The following is a 19555-nucleotide window of genomic DNA, read 5'->3' on the forward strand; positions in this document are numbered from 1 at the left end:
GTCTTGTGTGAACTTCATTATTAGAGTCACAAGCTTTCACAAATTCAAAACTGGGATTTCATATTTAAACAGCAGGCAGATGTATGTATTACTAGATATAACAATGAACTGTTTTATATTTTAAAAGCTGCAATGACTTGCCAGTATTACTTTTTCCAACTGTAATGCTTAAAAGAGAACAAACACATATTTTATTCTGGAATATTTATTTATTTACATAATTCTCCTGTGATCAGCTCACACATACCCAATGGTATGTGTAAATTGTAAGTGACAATTAAGTGTAATGTGATTACTACATTTACACATGTTGCACCCAGGAAGATTGTCATGTGTAAAATGAAATTAAGTAAGGATTTACACTTTAACTAAACTACATTTTAACTCATGCATAGCTGGTGCGAGGCCGCCCTAGAGCTAAAGCTGTGCAGAAACAGGTCTGCTAATGTATTTATTTATTAATGACAGTGTTCAATAAATAACTGATTATAAATGTAGTCTTTAGATGGGGGGAGGGGGATAAATCCCTGTTTTGCTGTTAGAATGATCATCAGCACATCATGTTGTACGATATGTCAATGATGAGAACATCTGAATGACTCTGAGTGTGCTCTGTAAACACAGCCTGGCTCTCTGTTTGGTGTTGTGTTTTAGATCCCCCATTTCATGCCCAGCACAGAGAGCGCACCAAAGCAAAGCCCAGTGCAGCAGCCTAACTTTGCGGACTTCAGCAAGTTCAGAGAAGAGGTAAACGCCAGGTGCCCAGTCACAAGGACTCTGTTCCAAATTAATTCAGGTTCACTGCCGTACTTTTCCTGCCCTCCACGCGTTATTACATATGGGAACGGTTCATATATCTTGTAAACTGAACTTCAGAAAGGGGTAAGGCACTATATTCACTTCTGTGGTATTGCAATGCCATTGTTTCCAGTTTGTATACATATTCAGAATCCAGTTTTGGCATCCCCAAATCTGTGTAAATGGTTAACTACCAAATGTACCGCATCCCTGTTCCCAGAGTGTCAGTGTATTCTGTGCAGGTCATGCTTCTTTAGGTAGGAGTTTACTGCTTTGTTTGTTGTCTTGGCCATATTACTTTTTCAACCTGGAATATTGAGAGCAAGGTGTGGTGGGCCTTCAAACCAGCTTTCAAGTCAGTTCCGCCCCCTTCTTCCCAGTGAGCCTTTCTTTGGCCGTTAATCCTTTATTGTGTCATAATGGAATGTTGCCCCTCAGCCCTCACAGAGATTCACACGAGCTAATATTAGACGCAGAAGCTGGGCCCGGAAAACAAGGCACTAAATTGAAATCTGCGATGTATTCTTAATGAAAATTGAGTTTTATATTAGTCATCCCTATGGCAACTTTCCATCTCCATGGATACAGGGCTTCTCATCTAAAAGCTGTACGTCTGCCTGCATTCGAGACTATTTTTATCGGTTAAGAAAAACAAAAATTATCCACCTGTCACCGTGATTGTCTAATTTATTTTAGCTTTCTTTCTCCCATTTATTTTGTTGAATTTATTTGGAGCTGTAATCCCCTCAAAAATGACTTTCTTTAAAACTTTGGAAACTTATTTAAAGTTTGTTCATTTGTCTCAGCTCGCGCCCACAGCACTGTTTATCTCTGTGTGCATCGGCCTTTGCCTTGTATGGTTGTGAAGGTACAATGTTCGCTGAGGAGGTAAACTGTCCAAGACTCCTATTTGCTGCCAAGTTTTGAATCTTGGCTGGAAATCAAGTGTAATAGAGAGTGCCTTATTAACGACAGTGTTCCCAGAGTGGAGGAAGGGCACAAATATCCACAGATGTATTGTCTCACTAGCCGACAATGATCCGAACTGAATGGGTAGAGATTGCCGGAGCAGAACTCAACCTTCGTCTGTCCAGTAGCTCAATATGACCTGTAGTTGAGGTTTGCTATGTGGTGGATTGATCAGAAATTCACTGAGCGTCAGCACTCGGTTCCAACATGGAAGTGAAACTTTAATTTGCTGTTTGACATTGGGGAAATTAATACATTAGCTGATACTTCTTAATTAGACAGAAATTGACATTTATACCACAATGTGTGCAATGTAATCCTTTCTTTGCTTTACTTTCTCGCTGAAAACTGAAAGGTCTCCCTCTGTGCTGAATGGTAGATGCAGTTTGCCACCAGGGTAATAGTTGCAGACTGAGACATGCAAAAGATAGAACCACATACATTTTACTGCCTAGTTAGACAGTTTTAGACAGACATTTTATTCAATACCCTATTTTGAACGATGTCAATTTATCTTGTGAATCTGACTCCCGAAATTGGCAATAGACTCATAACAGAGTCTACCTTGTTATCAGGTTTCTGTTACTGCAGGCAAAATCATGGTTAAAGGGGGATGTATCAATTTAGCTTCATGCCTTGAAGAACACAAATGCATACCAGACAATTATCTGGCAGCATAAGACGTTGATTCAGACAAAGGTTGTCTCTAGACTTGATTGCAACGTTTCAGAGGATGTATAAATATGTGAGGTGGATATTCAGATACAATTCTCAGTGTGTTGTGCGTGTTTATACACAGTACAGGTTTCTGAAGTTTCTGAGACTATTCATGTGCCATTTCACAGAGTAGTCGTGTTACTTTGCAAGACTATCTCACTGCGTTGCTGTGCTGGCTCATCTGCCAAGCTTCCTTAAGCAACTTGGTTACATTTTCCTCCCATTTGTGCAATGACTGACAAGTGGTGGATCATATACACAGAAGTGTCTTCTCTCTAGAATTTATACGTTTTTATTAGTTTTGAGTTTTGTCTTCCAGGGTGTGTCACTTCTCCAACTGTGCACACACTCCTTTAACACTACAAGCGCCGAGCCGGTCGATTTGACCGATTTGGTTATTCAAATTTGAATTACTCTGTGTTCCTAAATACACTGCGCATACCCGTTCGTGACTTTTCCTAAATATATGTATTAAACATGCCTACAGCGTTTTAGCTGGATAAACTCGAAAATAAATAAGTTATAAACACATTTAAATGAGGTCATTTAAATACATAATAACTCAAATATAACGCATAATCCTGAGTCAGTCTGGCACTCAAGTGGCGATCTCTACCTGTCTACAGTCTTTCATGTGCTTGAAAAACACACGCATTGTACATCATTACAGGTGTTTCTTACAGCTGTACTCAGATTGAGCTGATACAGTGATTACCCACAAATAATCATGGATTTGAAACGGAGACTGAAGAGAGCTCGTTTTGGACATGCCGTGTATATGAACATGACTGATTCAGGGGATCAGTGATACTGGGAATGACAGATCATTCGTGGGTTTGTGCCAGTGCTGTGAAAACACTGCGAGTGAAACGCAGGTCCAAATGGCACCGAGTGCTTTTACTCTACTGATCAATACACGATCAGTAATGCACGGTACAGAGTGCAATAGCGCAGCACATCCACCAAAATCATGATTCACGGACATTATCAGCGGAGGAGCATTTATTGTGATGTTATATATTCGTGGAGTAAAAGTATCCACCTGGAGAGTGTGAGGTACGAGCTCATGCAGGGAAAGTGCAGAAACGTGTCCTGTGTGACTGTACGAGCTGTCAGGTATGCAGGCTGAATATATAGTAAATAGTTTATGGAATTACAAAGCTACAGTGAATAAAAGCAGTATATGTTGAAAACTAAGTTTACACTGTGTTGACAATGTTTACTTTCATGTACAATTATGTTTTGATAAATGCAATATTTATTTTTGAACTATAAAATATTGCTTCTGAGCATTATTCCAATATTTACGTTTACACTTGTTTCATGATCTTATTGTATGCCATTTTTGAGCTTTTTGCTTATTGTAGGCTATATTTTGACTGCAGTGTGGGTGTTTAGAAAAAAGTGCGTTATGTATAGCAATAATATTAATGTTTTATGATCATATTTCAATTTAAATACTACATTGTGCTATGTGCTATGTAAATGTTGGATTTGAAGTTAATGAATAAAACTTCTGAGTTTTATACGATGGTTTGCCTTTGATTATCATATCGCAGCTGTTAAAGAGCTATCGGTTACAATGACCCGCTTTGGCGCTTGAAGGTAGTTCGAAATGTCGGCGCTTCTAGTGTTAAATCTGAATGTGTCTCTCGCTCTCATATTGAGTTTCTGTTCCGGTCAGCTACCAGGGAAAAATAAAGAAATCTTTTTGCTTTAAAACACCTTGACCTTGAGGGCAGATGGCATGGTTGTAGACTTGAGCTTTACTCAGAGGAGTAATTACATTATCTGCCACCTGTACTTCTGTTTCAGTAACGTGGATCCTTGTCACTCAACCTAGCCTCACAGTAACTCCATCTTAGTACTTCCCAAACATGCTACAGTCCCTCTGAGCAGTACTACAGTGAATAAAAACAGATTATTCTTTTTCTACTGTATAACCAGTGATTATTAGAGGCTGGGTTCTGTGGTTATTAACAAACAGTGGTTAGTAACAAACAGCCCTGTTTATGTACAAGCATACAGTACAGGCATGCAAACATGGATATGTGCTGCTTTATTAGCCTTTAGTATTGTACCATGCCCTTCCTTCTTAATTTTTGCTTTAGGCTGAACGCTGTCAAAGTAGTGTTGAGGTTGTGCTCTGAGATCTTCACTCCCTACTAGACAAGACTCCGGTTTCATGTGTCACTCATTCTGTTGGAAAGAAAAAGAAACCCATACGTCTCCATGAGCTCTGAAACGAGCACCTTATTATATGCATTAATCAGATATCATTTTTGTAAGTAATCTTAAGTTTAGGATTTGTACGACCGTCTCACTGAGTGATTATCTAGATCTGATATCCTCTGTTCAGCTACTGGAATCCATTAAACAACATAAAGCGTTCTTCTTGTGACTGAAGCCGATATCCATGCAGAATTAATTTGACGTGCCCATTACATCACAGCAGAACCGATCGAAAACAGATGTCTTGTTCTGATCAGGTTATCGTGCCCTGGAGACCTTGGAAAAAGAGTCCCTGCTTTTTCTTCTTCTCCTCCTCCTCTTTCGTGTATGGGCTTATATGTTTGATCATTCTTTAGTCGACTCTTGTACTGGACTGCATGTGATGTGTTTGAAGGAACGTACAAAACTAAATTAACAGCATCAAACTCCATTGTACATGTTTAGTAGTATTGTCACCTCAATTTGTGTATTATTTCATTAGGGAATATTGTGATTAGCTACAGCTACGTAGAAACAATCATCCTGTGTTGCTCTCAGCTGTCGTCTTGGCTTTGCAGATTCAAGGTTGTTTAAGGATATTGTTGTTGTTCATTTGTTTTAGAAACTCGGGGAAATTATTATTTCTGAAAGAGTGGCCTTCGGGAACTAGTCTTTGTATTGAATTTATAATAGATAGGAAGATACATATGATAATTAGTTTTAGAAACCACAACTAAATTTAGACCTTTGTTAAATCGTAACGTTTTTTTTTTAATGAAGTTTCAGATTTAAGACACCATGTTTATGTTAATTGGCTTTATTCATTATTTGAAATGTATTAAATCCAATCCTGCATAGAAAAGACATTTTGCAGTCTGTATATTGAGATGACGACTATAAATAAACGTGTATTTTTCTGCACTCCATTTAGCAAATGCAGCTGACTGTTTACCGCCCAGTTATGTCACATCTAAGCTGTTTTGAAGAGACGATGCTGAAATAGCAATGGCGGGAATTTAAAACCAAGGCAGCGTTTTATCCCACTTAGCCAGCGTAGTTGGGCAACAACCCGTTGTCCTCTTTAGCCAGCTATAATTAGGACTCTTAACGTTGAGCCGCGGGATTTTGACTTGCGCTTCGGCCCGTCGCCAAATCGCGGCTTCGGGTCGTCTGAGGACGTTGTGTAAGCAGTGCTTTCTGACAGCATGTGTATTGCTTTGAAAGCTTCTCACACATACCCAGTCTTCATTTGGGATTCAGTTTGCCCCCTTTTTGCCAGCCTTTTCATCCTCTGTGATGGGTTTCCCCTCTCTCTATACGGCGGTCAGGTAAACCCAGGTCCCAGACAACCCAGGGGCAGTGGTTTTCCTCCGTCACACACCGAGCATTTAGTCTTCGGCGTTCTCCGTGACAGTCGTGCAAATTTAGCTTCTGCATTCGGCCCTTGGTGGCTTCATCCCAGGATCATTTTCAGAGTCCTAATTAACCACTGCCAGCCTTGCCATTTCCTGTGTGGTTAGAGCAGTATTCACATCTAACATGGCAGCAGCTGCACAGCAGTATTGGCACGAGCTGCTTTCATCACTGCAGATCGGGCAGGAGCTTCTGAAACCTGGTTGTGTGTTTGGGGGGATTTCAGAAGTTTTGAGGTTTTGTTTTGGTGTTACAGGGTACAGTGTGGTGTATGACAGTCTGGGAACACCCCATCATTTTATACGAGTGCTTCATTACTTAATTTAAATCCCAGGCTGACCTTCCTTCTCATATCTTTAACAAAACATTGTGAAAGCTTACACCTCCCTCCTGCCTGAGCACTAGAGTTTGATCTTCACAACAGAGCAGGACTGGTAAAATGATCTCACCATTCCTCGTTCCCTCACCAATGAGATTAGTAACAGAGATCTGAGCCTGGAGTGAAGATGGAAAAAGTCTAACTACCACTCACACCTTGGCTGCAAAGTCAGCGTAGCTTCAGTTGTTGTTGAGTTTGAAATGGGAAAGTGTGATCCGGGGGAATTATTAATATTCACCCCTCTACAGAAGCACAGGCAAGATACCCAACTCTGATACACGTGCACACACACCTAATATATGTGCTCGTATCTTTCGAGAGCGTTAAAATAAAAATCACTAGATTCTTTGCTCCTTCTAAAAGCAATAGATTCTGGTTAGAAGGCCCTTTGTAAAATCTGTCTTCATTAGTGCTAAGTGCTCGGGAAAGGTGAGGGAACTATGGCTCTGGCTTCTGCCGGGCAGGATGCCAGAGAGCGTGTCTCAGTCTTGACCTGAACACACCGTTCCTTTTAGTGCTCAGCACCTGGCAGGAGAGACGGCCAGCCAGCCAGATTAGTGAACCAAAATACATAGTGGCTCTGAGATCGAGAGCGGGGAGATTAGGAGGCCAGAGTCATCCTGCTCGGGCCTTTTCGTTGGGTGTAAAGGTGGGAGGTGGCGGAGCACAACCGTAGCACAGGCTGGTTGGTGGTTAGAGACTTCTCCTTTCCCATGGGAACCATTGAAACACAAATGGCAATTTGGGGTTTATTCTAACCAGTTTCAATCTGGTCTGGAGAGGAAATGCCCAGAGTCCTTGGTATTACAGTTTGCAGTGTAGTTTATTTGTCACCAGATGGTGCTGTTAGGAGTCAAAGATGCATTTAAACCTGGAGGGTAAGGGCCAGTAACAGCAAGATAATACCCAATTCGCACCAACATTGAGGATTCATGGCTACTTTCATCCATGTGGTGAACAGCTTATCCGGAAATATGCAAAAATTCGCATGTTTCACAGCAATTATCAGCAAGTCCTAATGAATTCAGTCGGATGGGGTATCTGTGAAGGCATGTCTGAACTGCTTGGTGGTAGTGTTTGCTGTAGATCACCGCAGTGAGTTTTTATTTTCACTCATTCATATCAGTTGTCGGCCTGACTTTCCTGCGATTGTTCCAAGATTTATTACAAATAATTATAATATCCGCTGTAAAAGGAGATAGAAAATTAAATTATATTTTTTGGTAATTTGAGAGATTAATTTCGATCACTTGCACAGTTTAATTAGAGAGAGCTGCTACATTTATGTGATACAAAACAGACATTATACATATCTATCCAAAATGTATTATTATTTAATATAAGATTTCTTTAATTTAATTTGTTTCTGGTGACATGTTTCATAATATAGTCTCTGCTCTGCTTAGTCAAGAGAAAATTAAGCGTCCCTGCATGACAATCACTGTTGAATTCGAAAGCTAAATTGTCCGAAGGCGGCTGTGAATGTTATATGGCGAACATTTCATTTTAACTTCCACAAGGATGGACTTGTGATTTACATGCATAAAATTAAGCAGCATTTCATTTTGTCACATTTATAACCCGGAGCAAAAGGATAGCCTTTGCAGACTGCAGAACTGGATCATAACTTAGTCTGCTTATTAGGGACGAGACCTGGAGGGATGGTTTGTTTGCCAGCTCTCATTTTTAAACCCTGTGTTTTATTGTCGGGTCCGTTTGTGTTGCAGGAGGAGAACACTGAGGATCGGGGTCCTCCCAGCAAGTCAGCCGTCAGCGCAGAAGAAGGCAGCCCTGCGAAAAAAGTAAGACCTGGCTGTGATTATGTCAGTAGAGATTGGATGCATCATTTTTAGTAGATCGGTTTCGCTGCCTCTCCTGGTATGAGGTCCGGGAACACGGTTCGGTCAGAAAGACTCCGGTTGCCATTCGTGATTGCAGGGTTTAATCTGACCCTCACCAGCCCTGGGAAGTGAAGTGAGCGTGTGAGATTGACCCTGCAGATCCTCTGTGACTAATCACACCAGAAATGTAGAACGTGTGTTTATTACAAGGGGGAGAAGAGCTCCTAACTGGTTCTGAACTGACTGGTAAACCACAACTAATCTCCCTCTCCCTCTCCCTCTCTGTCTTACGTGTCTTCTCTCAGGAGGGCATGCTGGCCCAGCCCCCACTGAAGCCAGTTCGCAGGAAATATCGTCCAGAGAGTCAGAATCTGGACTCCTCGGACCCTTCTGCCCCTCTGACATCTACCTCCTCTGGGCCTGGGACCAGGACCTCTCAAAAGTAAAAGCGTCCTTTACCTCAAGGCCTAAGTTTTATGAAATCAGTGGCCTGTGAGCTTTTCCTTACATTGTTTTCTTGAGTTGTTCACTGTTATGGGCAACCGAAAAGAAAACTTTACATGAACAGCAAAGCACCACACGTGAGGTTAACTAAATTAAAATGTGTGTCTACCTGATTAAAGTACCGCCCAAAGGAAATGCAGAAGGAGGTGAGGAGGTTTAGATTTGGAGAAAAAAGTCACTTTATTTAAGTTTATTATTTTATTTAAATAAAAAGTGGTTGCATTACCTGTTTGATCTAAGCTCTCTTTAGTTCTCCCTCTTCAGGCTTAGACGTTGCCTGGGCATTTAAATGCTCAATTGGAGGTATTTGTTTAAGCATTTAGACTTGCACTAGTCTGCAAATACTGCAGTAAGTTTAAGACAAGCTACAGGAACATTTCAAAGCAACATCCCAGAATGCCTGGCTAATCTGCAGCATCGGAGAAAGCTGTTCTGGTGTGTTGACAGAGGTGTGCAAATGTTGACACAGTGTAATGGCTTCAGCACATGTTGCTGTTTACCTAAACGGCAAAGCTGGGAACCACAGGGGTGATGTCACACCAAACAGCCCATCAATAACACTGCGACAGCAATTACTGGCACCCTTTGATTAATGCTTAAAACAGGCCACTGCGTGCCGGACCGACGACACTGTACCTGCTAATCAATCCTGCACCTCCATTTCTGCAGACAAGCCTCCAGGCAGAAGAAAGATATTCAGACAGCCATCCGGAAGAATAAAGAAGCCAACGCGGTCTTGACCCGACTCAACAGCGAGCTCCAACAGCAGCTAAAGGTCAGAAAACGCCTCCCTTTGCCAAACAGAACTCATTTCATGCGTTATGAAACTGAATTAAAAGTTTCAATTGTGCCAAATTCATCACCCCTAGAGGTTTATAAATCATAAAACGTCTATTCTGAGATGCGCACAGGGCGTTTTTGTTGATCTCCAGGTGTGCCACACAACAGGGAGATACTGAATGTACTAGCACACATTGGCCTTTAAATGTTTTGGTTTGTGGTTTTCAATTCGTCTTCTGCTGTAAAACTGTTCGACAGCTGTGCTTGTGTCTGCGAATTCCTCGTTGAACTAAAAACGGAGATCATAAAGAAATAGGAGAAGGGTACGTGTCCGAGGGATCCCGGCCAGAGGTTTGGCAACGCTCGCTGCCCGTGTGGTTGCAAAGCACTCAATTACGAACGCCCAGCAGAGCCAGCAGTAAACAAAGGGGAAAAGAGTATCACTGGAATTTGCAGGAATTTTAAAAATGTGACGCCTTAAAACCATCGTTTATTTGTGTCTCATGTCAGGTGCTTTCGATATAGGAGCTCCCATTGAGTCGCAGTAGACTTTCCTTATTAGAAACGTAAGAAAGTGTCCAATCGAGAGGAGGCCATTCGCCCCATCGTGCTCGTTTGGTGTCCATTAATAACTAAGTGATCAAGGATCCTATCCAGTCTGTTTTTAAATGTTCCCAAATTGTCTCTTCAGCCACATCGCTGGGGAGTTTGTTCAGATTGTGACGCCTCTCTGTGTGAAGAAGTGTCTCCTGTTTTCTGTCTTGAATGCCTTGAAGCCCAATTTCCATCTGTGTCCCCGGGTGCGTGTGTCCCTGCTGATCTGGAAAAGCTCCTCTGGTTTGATGTGGTCGATGCCTTTCATGAAGACTTGGATCAAGTCCCCACGTAGTCTCCTCTGTTCCAGGGTGAAAAGGTTCAGGTCCTCAGTCTCTCAGTAGGACATTCCCTTCAGACCTGGAATAAGTCTGGTTGCTCTCCTCTGAACTGCCTCTAGAGCAGCGATATCTTTCTTGAAGTGTGGAGCCCAGAACTGTCCACAGTATCCAGATGAGCTCTAACTAGTGCATTGTACAGTCTGAACATCACTGCCCTTGTTCTCAATTCTACACTTTTGACAATATACCCTAGCATTGTGTTTGCCTTTTTTATTGCTTCCCCACATTGTTTGGATGGAGAAAGTGAGGAGTCCATGTAGACTCCTAGGTCTTTCTCCCGTTATATCGCTACTCAAGCTCTTTGCATGAGTTCTGATTCTCTAATGGGAATTAACTGTGTCACCCGATTCCCATCTTAACATGTTAAGTGTGTTTTTAACTTCCCAATCCAATGTTGAGGTAATATAAACAAATCTGCCACAAGCCTAGAATGTATTATTTTTCTGTTTCAAGGTAACGGACAGAGATAAAAAAAACAAAACAAAAATCAAGACGGGCTACTCGATGTACACTCAAAAGTAAATACAATCCACTTTAATCGAAGGTCTCTCTCTTGGTTTATTTTGAACGGATTCTCCATATTGTGACTTCCGAGGCACACAACCTTAAAAACAGGAACGTTATAGTTGTACCACCAAGCTGCGTGCATTCGCCGCACTATACATAGAATTACATATTAGGAAACAGAATATGGAGTACCTCAGCGTCCAGATAAAACATGGATAGAGACGGAGTGTGAGTTTTATTATTTATTTAATTGAACTCCCTGTCTTCTGAAAATACACCAGACCTTTGACACTAACAGCTGCCTGACTCTTTAAAATAGTGGCTAGCAGCTGTGAAGCAACACTGTACTTTGCATCGTGTGCGTTTTCTTCCTGGGAGCACCCTGTATGGAGGGATTCACAGCAGTCTGTCTGTTTGGGCGAGTTAATTTCACGGCAAGAAATAACTTGCAAAGATTCACTTGGTGGCACTGGAATATTTTATTGCTAAATAATGAATGCAACCTTTTGTTATTTATTTATTTTTACCACCTCAATCATAAATTAAACTTGATTGTTGTTTGCAAATATTCAAGCTTCCTGTTTTAGGATAATTGGAAAAGCCTTGTTCTGTAATTGACAGTATTTCTTAATATGGACAAAATGTTGAAGTCTTGGCTGATGCCTGTTCATGCTTATATGGGATTCTCCTTTTATTTACGTTCATTGAGGTATAAGTTTCTCAAAATAATCCCAATACATGCTGACATATTAATCGAGATATATTCCACATGATGCATCGCAGCCCGTATGTGGAGGATTTGAAAGTAGCCCATTCAATGAAATAAGTGCGTATGAATTTAAACATAGATTTGAAGGTCAGAGTCCAACCTTGCTTTGTTTTCTTTTCACTGATCGTTATTCCCAGACTGTTAAAAAGCATTTGTCTATATTTCGGTCCTTCCACAAAAAGCCCCTTTTGAGAGAAAGAAAGGAGAAAGCCATCCCAAGAACGTCTGCCCCACTGCGCTCTGTGGAGAAACAATAAACAAGACTTAATGAAACACACATGGCGATCCTGTAAGGTGCACAGAATCTACATTCTGTAGACAAGGATCTGACCAGCTCGTCCATAGAGACCCACATATATATATTGTGGCGATCTGGGACTTTTGTGTTTAGTGGAAGGGCCTGTGTGTCTGTCGGTTTGTTGCATTGAGGGCTCAGACAGATCATTCGAGGATCTGATTTCTGGGAATTGTTCTAGCTTCCCGGGGATTGAAGGTAATCCCTGCGCAGGAACAGAGGAGACGCCAGGATTGGGGGAGCCGGTCACAGGTCATTAACCCCGACTCACCTCTTTTATTGTGTGTGGTTTGTGTAATCGTGAATCCAGAAGCCTGAAACGCTACAATGTATCTTATTAACACAAGTTGTGTTCTGTTTTTAGGAAGTTCACCAGGAGCGGATCAGTCTGGAGTCCCAGCTGGATGTCCTGCGTCCCATAGCTTTCGTATGACCGCCCCGCCTGCCCCTGTCCCTGCAGTCCCAACACTGAAACTAATAAAGAACGTCTTTTCTGCTGCGTTCGCGTTAATCCAGTTCTAAGACATGAGCTGAAAGGTCTGAAAGACTTTCTCCTGGTTGACCAGAGACTTTTTTTGTCCATATACTTTTTTTTCATTCTTTTTTTTTGGTGAAGGTAGATTTCTATCAGTACAGAAAATGAAAACCGAAGAGATGAAGCAGATTTTGGAAAACAAACCCAGCGCATGCACATACTCAGCCTGGCATTCTGGGTTTTACAGATGGGGGGACCTCTATCGGCGTTTAAAGTTGCAGGACTGTGGTCGCCAAATGACGCGGTGCTTCTGTCACAGAGAGAGGAGTCGGCAAGTAAACACTGCTGTGTCACGCATTTATAAAGAAGGGCAGATGTTCTGGAGGACGACAACAAAGGGACAGGATTATATGCCGAGGCTGCGTGGGCCTGTCACAGCTGGAAGGCAGGAATAAACCTCCACAGCAGTCGAGGAAAGGAGCCGACCGTCACGGAGTTCAACCAGAAGCAACCAGAGTCGCCAACGAACCGTTACGACACCATCTTGTGAAACCATTTCTTCTGAAAATATATTGATACTCTGTTAAATTAAAAAAGAGAAACTCAATCAAATCTGAGTCCAGATGCTTTAAACATGAATAAATTATGTTTGAAACGCAAGCTGTTTGTTTTGCTCGAACATTCATTGTCATACTTTATTACCTGCATTAGATTAATGAGATTAAATGAACCTTCTTTAAATCCAGATTTCAATCCAGGATCCAATTCCACTAAAAGATCATGGTGTCCCAATCGAATGTTCCCAATATATATATATATAAAGGAGATTATTTGGGACAGTATTACTCTATCAACCTCCTGATCGATTCATCATGCCTTGTGGAGAATTGGGAACATTCGATTGGGACACAATGATCTTTTAGTGGAATTGGATTCTGGATATATAGTATCATAATTTATATTTTTATGTCATAAACTACAGATAGAAATATCCAGATATAAAATGTTTTATTCTAATCGGAGATCTCTACATTATTTAACCCTGAATATCTGTATCTGAACCAAATTAATATTAATATTAGTCTTTATTTTGGTATAAAATAAATTGATGTTGATGTGTAATATGGGATGAGAAACAAATTAATTACTTTTAAAAGTCTAATTTAAAAGTCTAAATCTTCTTACAGTCGTGTTTTCAGTATCTTGAATAAGCTGGTGTTTTTTTCTGTTTGTCCAGAGTCCTCCAGTTGGTGAGAGTTTGTCCGCCTGATGCTGTAGGTCAAGAACCAGAGACTGAAATCTCTGTAAAAAGGATTCCATGCTGAACTAAATAACATGTTCAGTGGGCCAACCAATTAAAGCATAGATCTTTTGTGTTAATGACAGTTGTATCTGTCTCTCTTCACTCCAGCACAGTCTGAGAGATCCCCTGCCCCCCTCCTGGCACTGCCAGCTCCTTCACTCGCCCGTCTGCACAGTTCTCCTAATTTAGATTGTGCATGGGGTCGAGTGTGAGAGGACGGCGAATAATGGAAGATGTTTGTAGATCAGATGTAGGCACTGAGCACTCACCGCCATCCTGAAGTGACTACATGCTAGAAATGATCTTTAATCGCATTGTCATCGGTCGTTGCTTTGAAGGTGGAAAAGTTTCATTCAGAAAACATTTAACACGTCTGTTTTTACTACCTTTTTCTCTTTGGACAAAGAAAGAAATGATGACCAAGTTAGTTAACCATAACTGTCCGTGTTACTTGGTCATTCATCTTTTGTAAAACCTGGGAAGTTTCTTTTGCCTTTACTAATACAAGGCCTGCTAGCAGCGTCCGTCTCTGTATAAAAGTGTAACATTGAACTTTGACCTGAATGTTTGGCATTATTCTACTTGTCTTTTGTTCCTGACAGTACAGCATTAAATAACCCAGCAAGGCTTTATAAACACGGTGTCCTGTGAGCGTAAACAGGACACTGACAAACAGCACTTAAAAATTATATATATTTTTTTCCTCTTACTGATATAAAGGTAATATAATAAAGGTCAAAAAGGGCTTAACATTTTATTTTTGTCTCTGAAATATGCAAAAGATTTGCATTTCACATTCTTTAATAGTTCCATAGCTACATCAGGTTTCAGATGCTGTCCATCTGTTTATTTGTACTCTTCGTGCTGGAAACATTTGTATGAAAAGCAAAAATAATAAAGCACATTGTTTTTTCTTGTGAAAATTACATCAGCTTCATCATTGGGCATCGAGAATGCCACGGAGACACGTGCTCGTAAATTTGTCAAACGTTTTTAAATATTGAAAAGATTGTGAAGAATGTTGCTGTTGATCGTGTGAGACAAATCGTATTCATTCTGCTGAGGGGACATGTTTTCACTGCCAATAAATATAAGCAGATGCATAACTGGAAAAGAATGCATTGCAAATTCAGTATCAATGTGTACCTGACCTCTGATAGATGTATCTGAATGTTTGATAATTGTTTAAAAACAAACATTTGACCTGTACCCAGTTGTTTTCTGTGGATTTTATGTATTTGATTTTATTGTATTCTCTTCAAATGCACATATGCTGTAGCTTGCTGTAGCACATATCCTGCAGCTTGTCCCTAGGTCTTGAGTTAGTCTTTGGTTTACAGCACTTCTTTATGCACCGAGGTCTTTGGCAGCCTCTATATTCAATCATACAAATACATTTGTTGAAGACTTGGAGAGCACAGGTAAAAGTTGGTGGTGGTGAAACTAGAAATGGATTAAAACCATATGGTCATGTTTAGTGTGCTTATTTTATATATATATATATATATATATATATATATATATATATATATATATATATTCTTAGTTACCAGTGTGTTCACAATTCTTGGGATTATTTTTTAGCTCCTGATATTTTAAAAAGAGCATTTACATGAATCAAAAGAAGCACAGCTGAAGAATGGAGTCATTGTTTCAAACTAACATGCATTTAGTGTGCAAATGTACTTCTGTATTATTTTCTATGCAATATTGTGGTGCTGGGCAACCATATTGTTCCCATATTTTTTATATGTGTGTGTGTACAGTTATACATGGAAATATAGTGAAGGAACAGAATGAGAAACCTTTCACGTGATGCATTTTAAATATTGTTGGTACCCGCTGAATATGCTGAATTGCTTGTATTAATGTAAAAAGAGTCTGAGATGTGAACAATAAAAGTTACATTTTTTAGATTATTTTTTCCTTCCTTCCTTATTAATTGTTTTATTTCTTTGTTTTGTACTGAAATGTGTGTTCTCTACAAGGTGTGGGAAAATGGAAAGTTGGCGGCAAAATTTCTGCATTGCACAGTAATGTATCACCAAAGTCACGTGATAAGTCTAGTTGAAAACTCTTGCTGTTAATCAGAAAATGCACAAAAACCAGCGTTAACGTGAGCTGGATATGCAGAATCCCTGGGTATTGACAAGCAGGCCCAGATTTCATTTAATGATTAGTGTGTCATTATTCACCCCGTCTCCTTAAGAGCCAAGATATGAAATCCAGGCGGCTCTGGGTAGTATATTGACGCCACATGCAAAATTATGAAGTTCTGTTGCGAGATCCATTGGTTTCTGTTCATGATAAATTATGCAATATCTTGGCAAAAGTAATAATAATAAACCTTGAATCATAGGAATCCAACGCTCTCCTATGTGTTTTTCTCTGTGTTATTGCTCTCATCATTGCTGTACATTTGTTTCAGCATCATCGCTGTGTCTCGTCTGTGATTTAGTTGGTCCTCAGTTGTGGGATTTTCCTGATTACAATGACAGAATAATGCTGAAATGCTGGGGGAACTCTTCTGAAGACTGTAGTCGGCTCTTGTAGTTTGTCTCTGTTGTGTTCTGCCGATGTTTTGGTTCAGAGATGCCACGCTTGCCAGTGTTTTGGTAGCAGGCAAGGTTTGGCTGGCATGAGTCAGAGCAGGACTGGCACACGCCTTGTAAGCAACACGCCAGAAGTCCTTCACCTACGAATATCCTGTCGATGTAGTTTGAGTGCCGTCTTTGCATGTAGGAATATAAACTCCATGTATTAAAGAATACCCTCCTTGTTTTATTCCAAGAAATGGGCGATACATCTCTCACATCTCCCATCAGGACTTTGGCAGAACATAGTATTTACTAAAGCAGCAGAATGTCTTGGCTCTAATGCTACATGACTTTATCTAGGGATTTCTGGGAACACTAACAATGTCTCTTTTTTCCTATTCAGGTCTTTCAGTTTGTATCACTGATTTTACTGCTTAAAATATACATCGTTTTGGGAGTCGGGGTGGATCTGCATTCCATTTTGATCACTGTCATTTTGTTTTCTCAAGGACTTTTACAACATCTTCTGTAAAGTTGTATGATTTTCATTTTGAACTCACTGAAATGTTCAGATGTCTTGAGGGCCGTTGTTTATGATGACATAAAAAGGGCAATTTTTAAACATCCACAGCATTTTGTTGTTGAAAGTTCACTTTTCGTTTGGTTATGCCTGGTTGTACCGACTCTTGGCAGCGGGTATATAATACATTTTGTTTCATGTCTGGAAATAAACTAGCTGTGTTCCTGTAGCAATCTGCTTCTGTGAGAAACAGTGTGCATGTGAACATTTTCTGCATGGTTTTCTTTTTCACATTTTTATGTAATTCTCATGTCTTGCATTCTGAATATCACAGTATCATCGCACACACTAAATTGAGTGATGACTGCAAAATTGCTGGATTAGAGGAGTATTTAGAGCTGTAGCTATTCTGTACCCAGTATTTAAATGCAGTATCTTTAACAGATAATTTCCCTTCTATACATGCGGTGGCAACACAAGACGATATTAACTAAATACAGCTCAACTGCGTCTGACTGTGGCCCACAATGCAGTCTGGCTCCAAATCGGTCGATTCTTTAGGTGGGATATTTTCTCAAGGTTCAAACCAGGCTTTGAGAAGCTGAGAAGCCTATCAGATTTTAAAACCCACATTCTCCGGCAGTCCACCCTCGGTAAAACAAAGCGCTGCTCTGTCCTCGGTCTCAATTGTATTTAATTGAACTTCAAAAACGGGGCATTTAAAAAACCTGGCAGATTCACTGTGCGCTGCTGTCAAGGTCTGTCGGGAATCTTAAATCGCAGGATTGGCCTTCTGAAGTGTTCGATTGTGTGTGCGTGTGTGTGTACGTTTGGGACACAAGTCATCCAAGGTTGAAAGCACAAGTTATTAAATATCTTACATGCAGCATTCCAAAAACACGAGTGACCTTTGAAAGCAGCATTTCATAAACAATACTAAAATCAATGTCATTATGTGTATTAAAGCAGAGGGGCATATTAAAGCGACTGGTGGAACAGAACATTTCCCAGATTAAATGTGTATCGGAGAGGCTCCTGTGCAGATGCTTACAGCTGACACTTCAGTGCTTAACCTGGCTGATAACAGCTAAGTATACAAACCGCAGATTTCATCTTGATGGAAACGTTGCATTTAATGAAGGCATCCTGGCATTTGGCTTGGTATTCCCGACCGAGCAACTGAACGGGAACATGGAAAGGTTGTCAATTGGCACTCATGACCACAGATGTGTGGGGATATTTTTGGTGTTTCGGCTCTCAGTTTGCATCCCCACACATTAACGTTCACCCAGACAATCGCTGTGGATGTGAGGGTGACACCGGTGTGTTTGGGCTGCACTGCACCGCAGTCTTCTGTGTGATATGTGAGCGAGATGACTGGCACCATCCAATGGGTCAGTGCAAGCAAGAGCGTGTCCTACCTTTCACATGATCTTTTACTACAAATGACCGTCCGTTGCTTGAGTCAGAAATCCATTAAATGGAAGTCATCGTACTTGGTATGTTTGTATAAAGTCCCTGCAACCTGCTTTCAAAACTTGTGCATTTCCCTGCTGACTTCGTACTCAGTTCTTCACTCCAATTCATCTGCTGGCAGCTATCGTCTGTAACACAACTGTGAAACTCAGCATAGTGCTTGTATTAACAGTTGGGTTTACAGCACAGTGGAGAGCCATAATATTTTACTAAATAGGGTCTGCCTGCTAATGGAACAGAGGAATGTTACTTGAGTAAAGATTTGACATCTACAGCATTTCCTTTTCCTTTTGAAAGGGAAAGCATTTCTCTTTATTTTGTGTTGGAAGAGTTGCTAATGTTACTATCAGATAGTGGTAAAAATGTTTGTTTTTTAGTTTATTTTTTATACACCGATCAGCCATAACATTATGACCACTGACGGGTGAAGTGAATAACACTGATAATCTCGTTATCATGGCACCTGTCAGTGGGTGGGATATATTAGGCAGCAAGTGAACATTTTGTCCTCAAAGTTGATGTGTTAGAAGCAGGAAAAATGGGCAGCGTAAGGATCTGAGCGACTTTGACAAGGGCCACATTGTGATGGCTAGACGACTGGGTCAGAGCGTCTCCAAAACTGCAGCTCTTGTGGGGTGTTCCCGGTCTGCAGTGGTCAGTACCGATCAAAAGTGTCCAAGGAAGGAAAAGCGGTGAACCGGCGACAGGGTCATGGGCGGCCAAGGCTCACTGATGCACGTGGGGAGCGAAGGCTGGCCCGTGTGGTCTGATCCATCAGACGAGCTACTGTAGCTCAAATTGCTGAAAAAGTGAATGCTGGTTCTGATAGAAAGGCGTCAGAACACACAGTGCGTCGCAGTTTGTTGCGTATGGGGCTGCGTAGCCGCAGACCAGTCAGGGTGCCCATGCTGACCCCTGTCCACTGCCGAAAGCGCCTACAATGGGCACGTGAGCATCAGAACTGGACCACGGAGCAATGGAGGAAGGTGGCCTGGTCTGATGAATCACGAGTTCAAGATGTTGACTTGGCCTCCAAATTCCCCAGATCTCAATCCATTCCAGCATCTGTGGGATGTGCTGGACAAACAAGTCTGATCCATGGAGGCCCCACCTCGTGACTTACAGG

General features: G+C 41.0%; 1 protein-coding gene across 2 annotated transcripts in view; it reads left to right on the forward strand.

Moving 5' to 3' along the window:
• The window catches only part of reps2 (RALBP1 associated Eps domain containing 2), a 51140-nt gene extending 35325 nt beyond the window's left edge, over positions 1–15815 (forward strand). Inside the window, exons 16-20 of one of the 2 annotated variants that reach the window (XM_066705851.1) lie at positions 655–747; positions 8215–8289; positions 8634–8770; positions 9502–9607; positions 12483–15815. In XM_066705851.1, coding sequence (XP_066561948.1) covers positions 655–747; positions 8215–8289; positions 8634–8770; positions 9502–9607; positions 12483–12551 — 480 coding nt within the window. In that variant the 3' untranslated portion in view covers positions 12552–15815. The remainder of the gene's footprint in view (positions 1–654; positions 748–8214; positions 8290–8633; positions 8771–9501; positions 9608–12482) is intronic. The other variant, XM_066705852.1, reaches the window with a different exon arrangement.
• Positions 15816–19555: the final 3740 nt, after the last annotated feature.

This window comes from Amia ocellicauda, chromosome 6 (genome assembly GCF_036373705.1).
Source record: "Amia ocellicauda isolate fAmiCal2 chromosome 6, fAmiCal2.hap1, whole genome shotgun sequence".
In the NCBI taxonomy this organism is placed as follows: domain Eukaryota; kingdom Metazoa; phylum Chordata; class Actinopteri; order Amiiformes; family Amiidae; genus Amia; species Amia ocellicauda.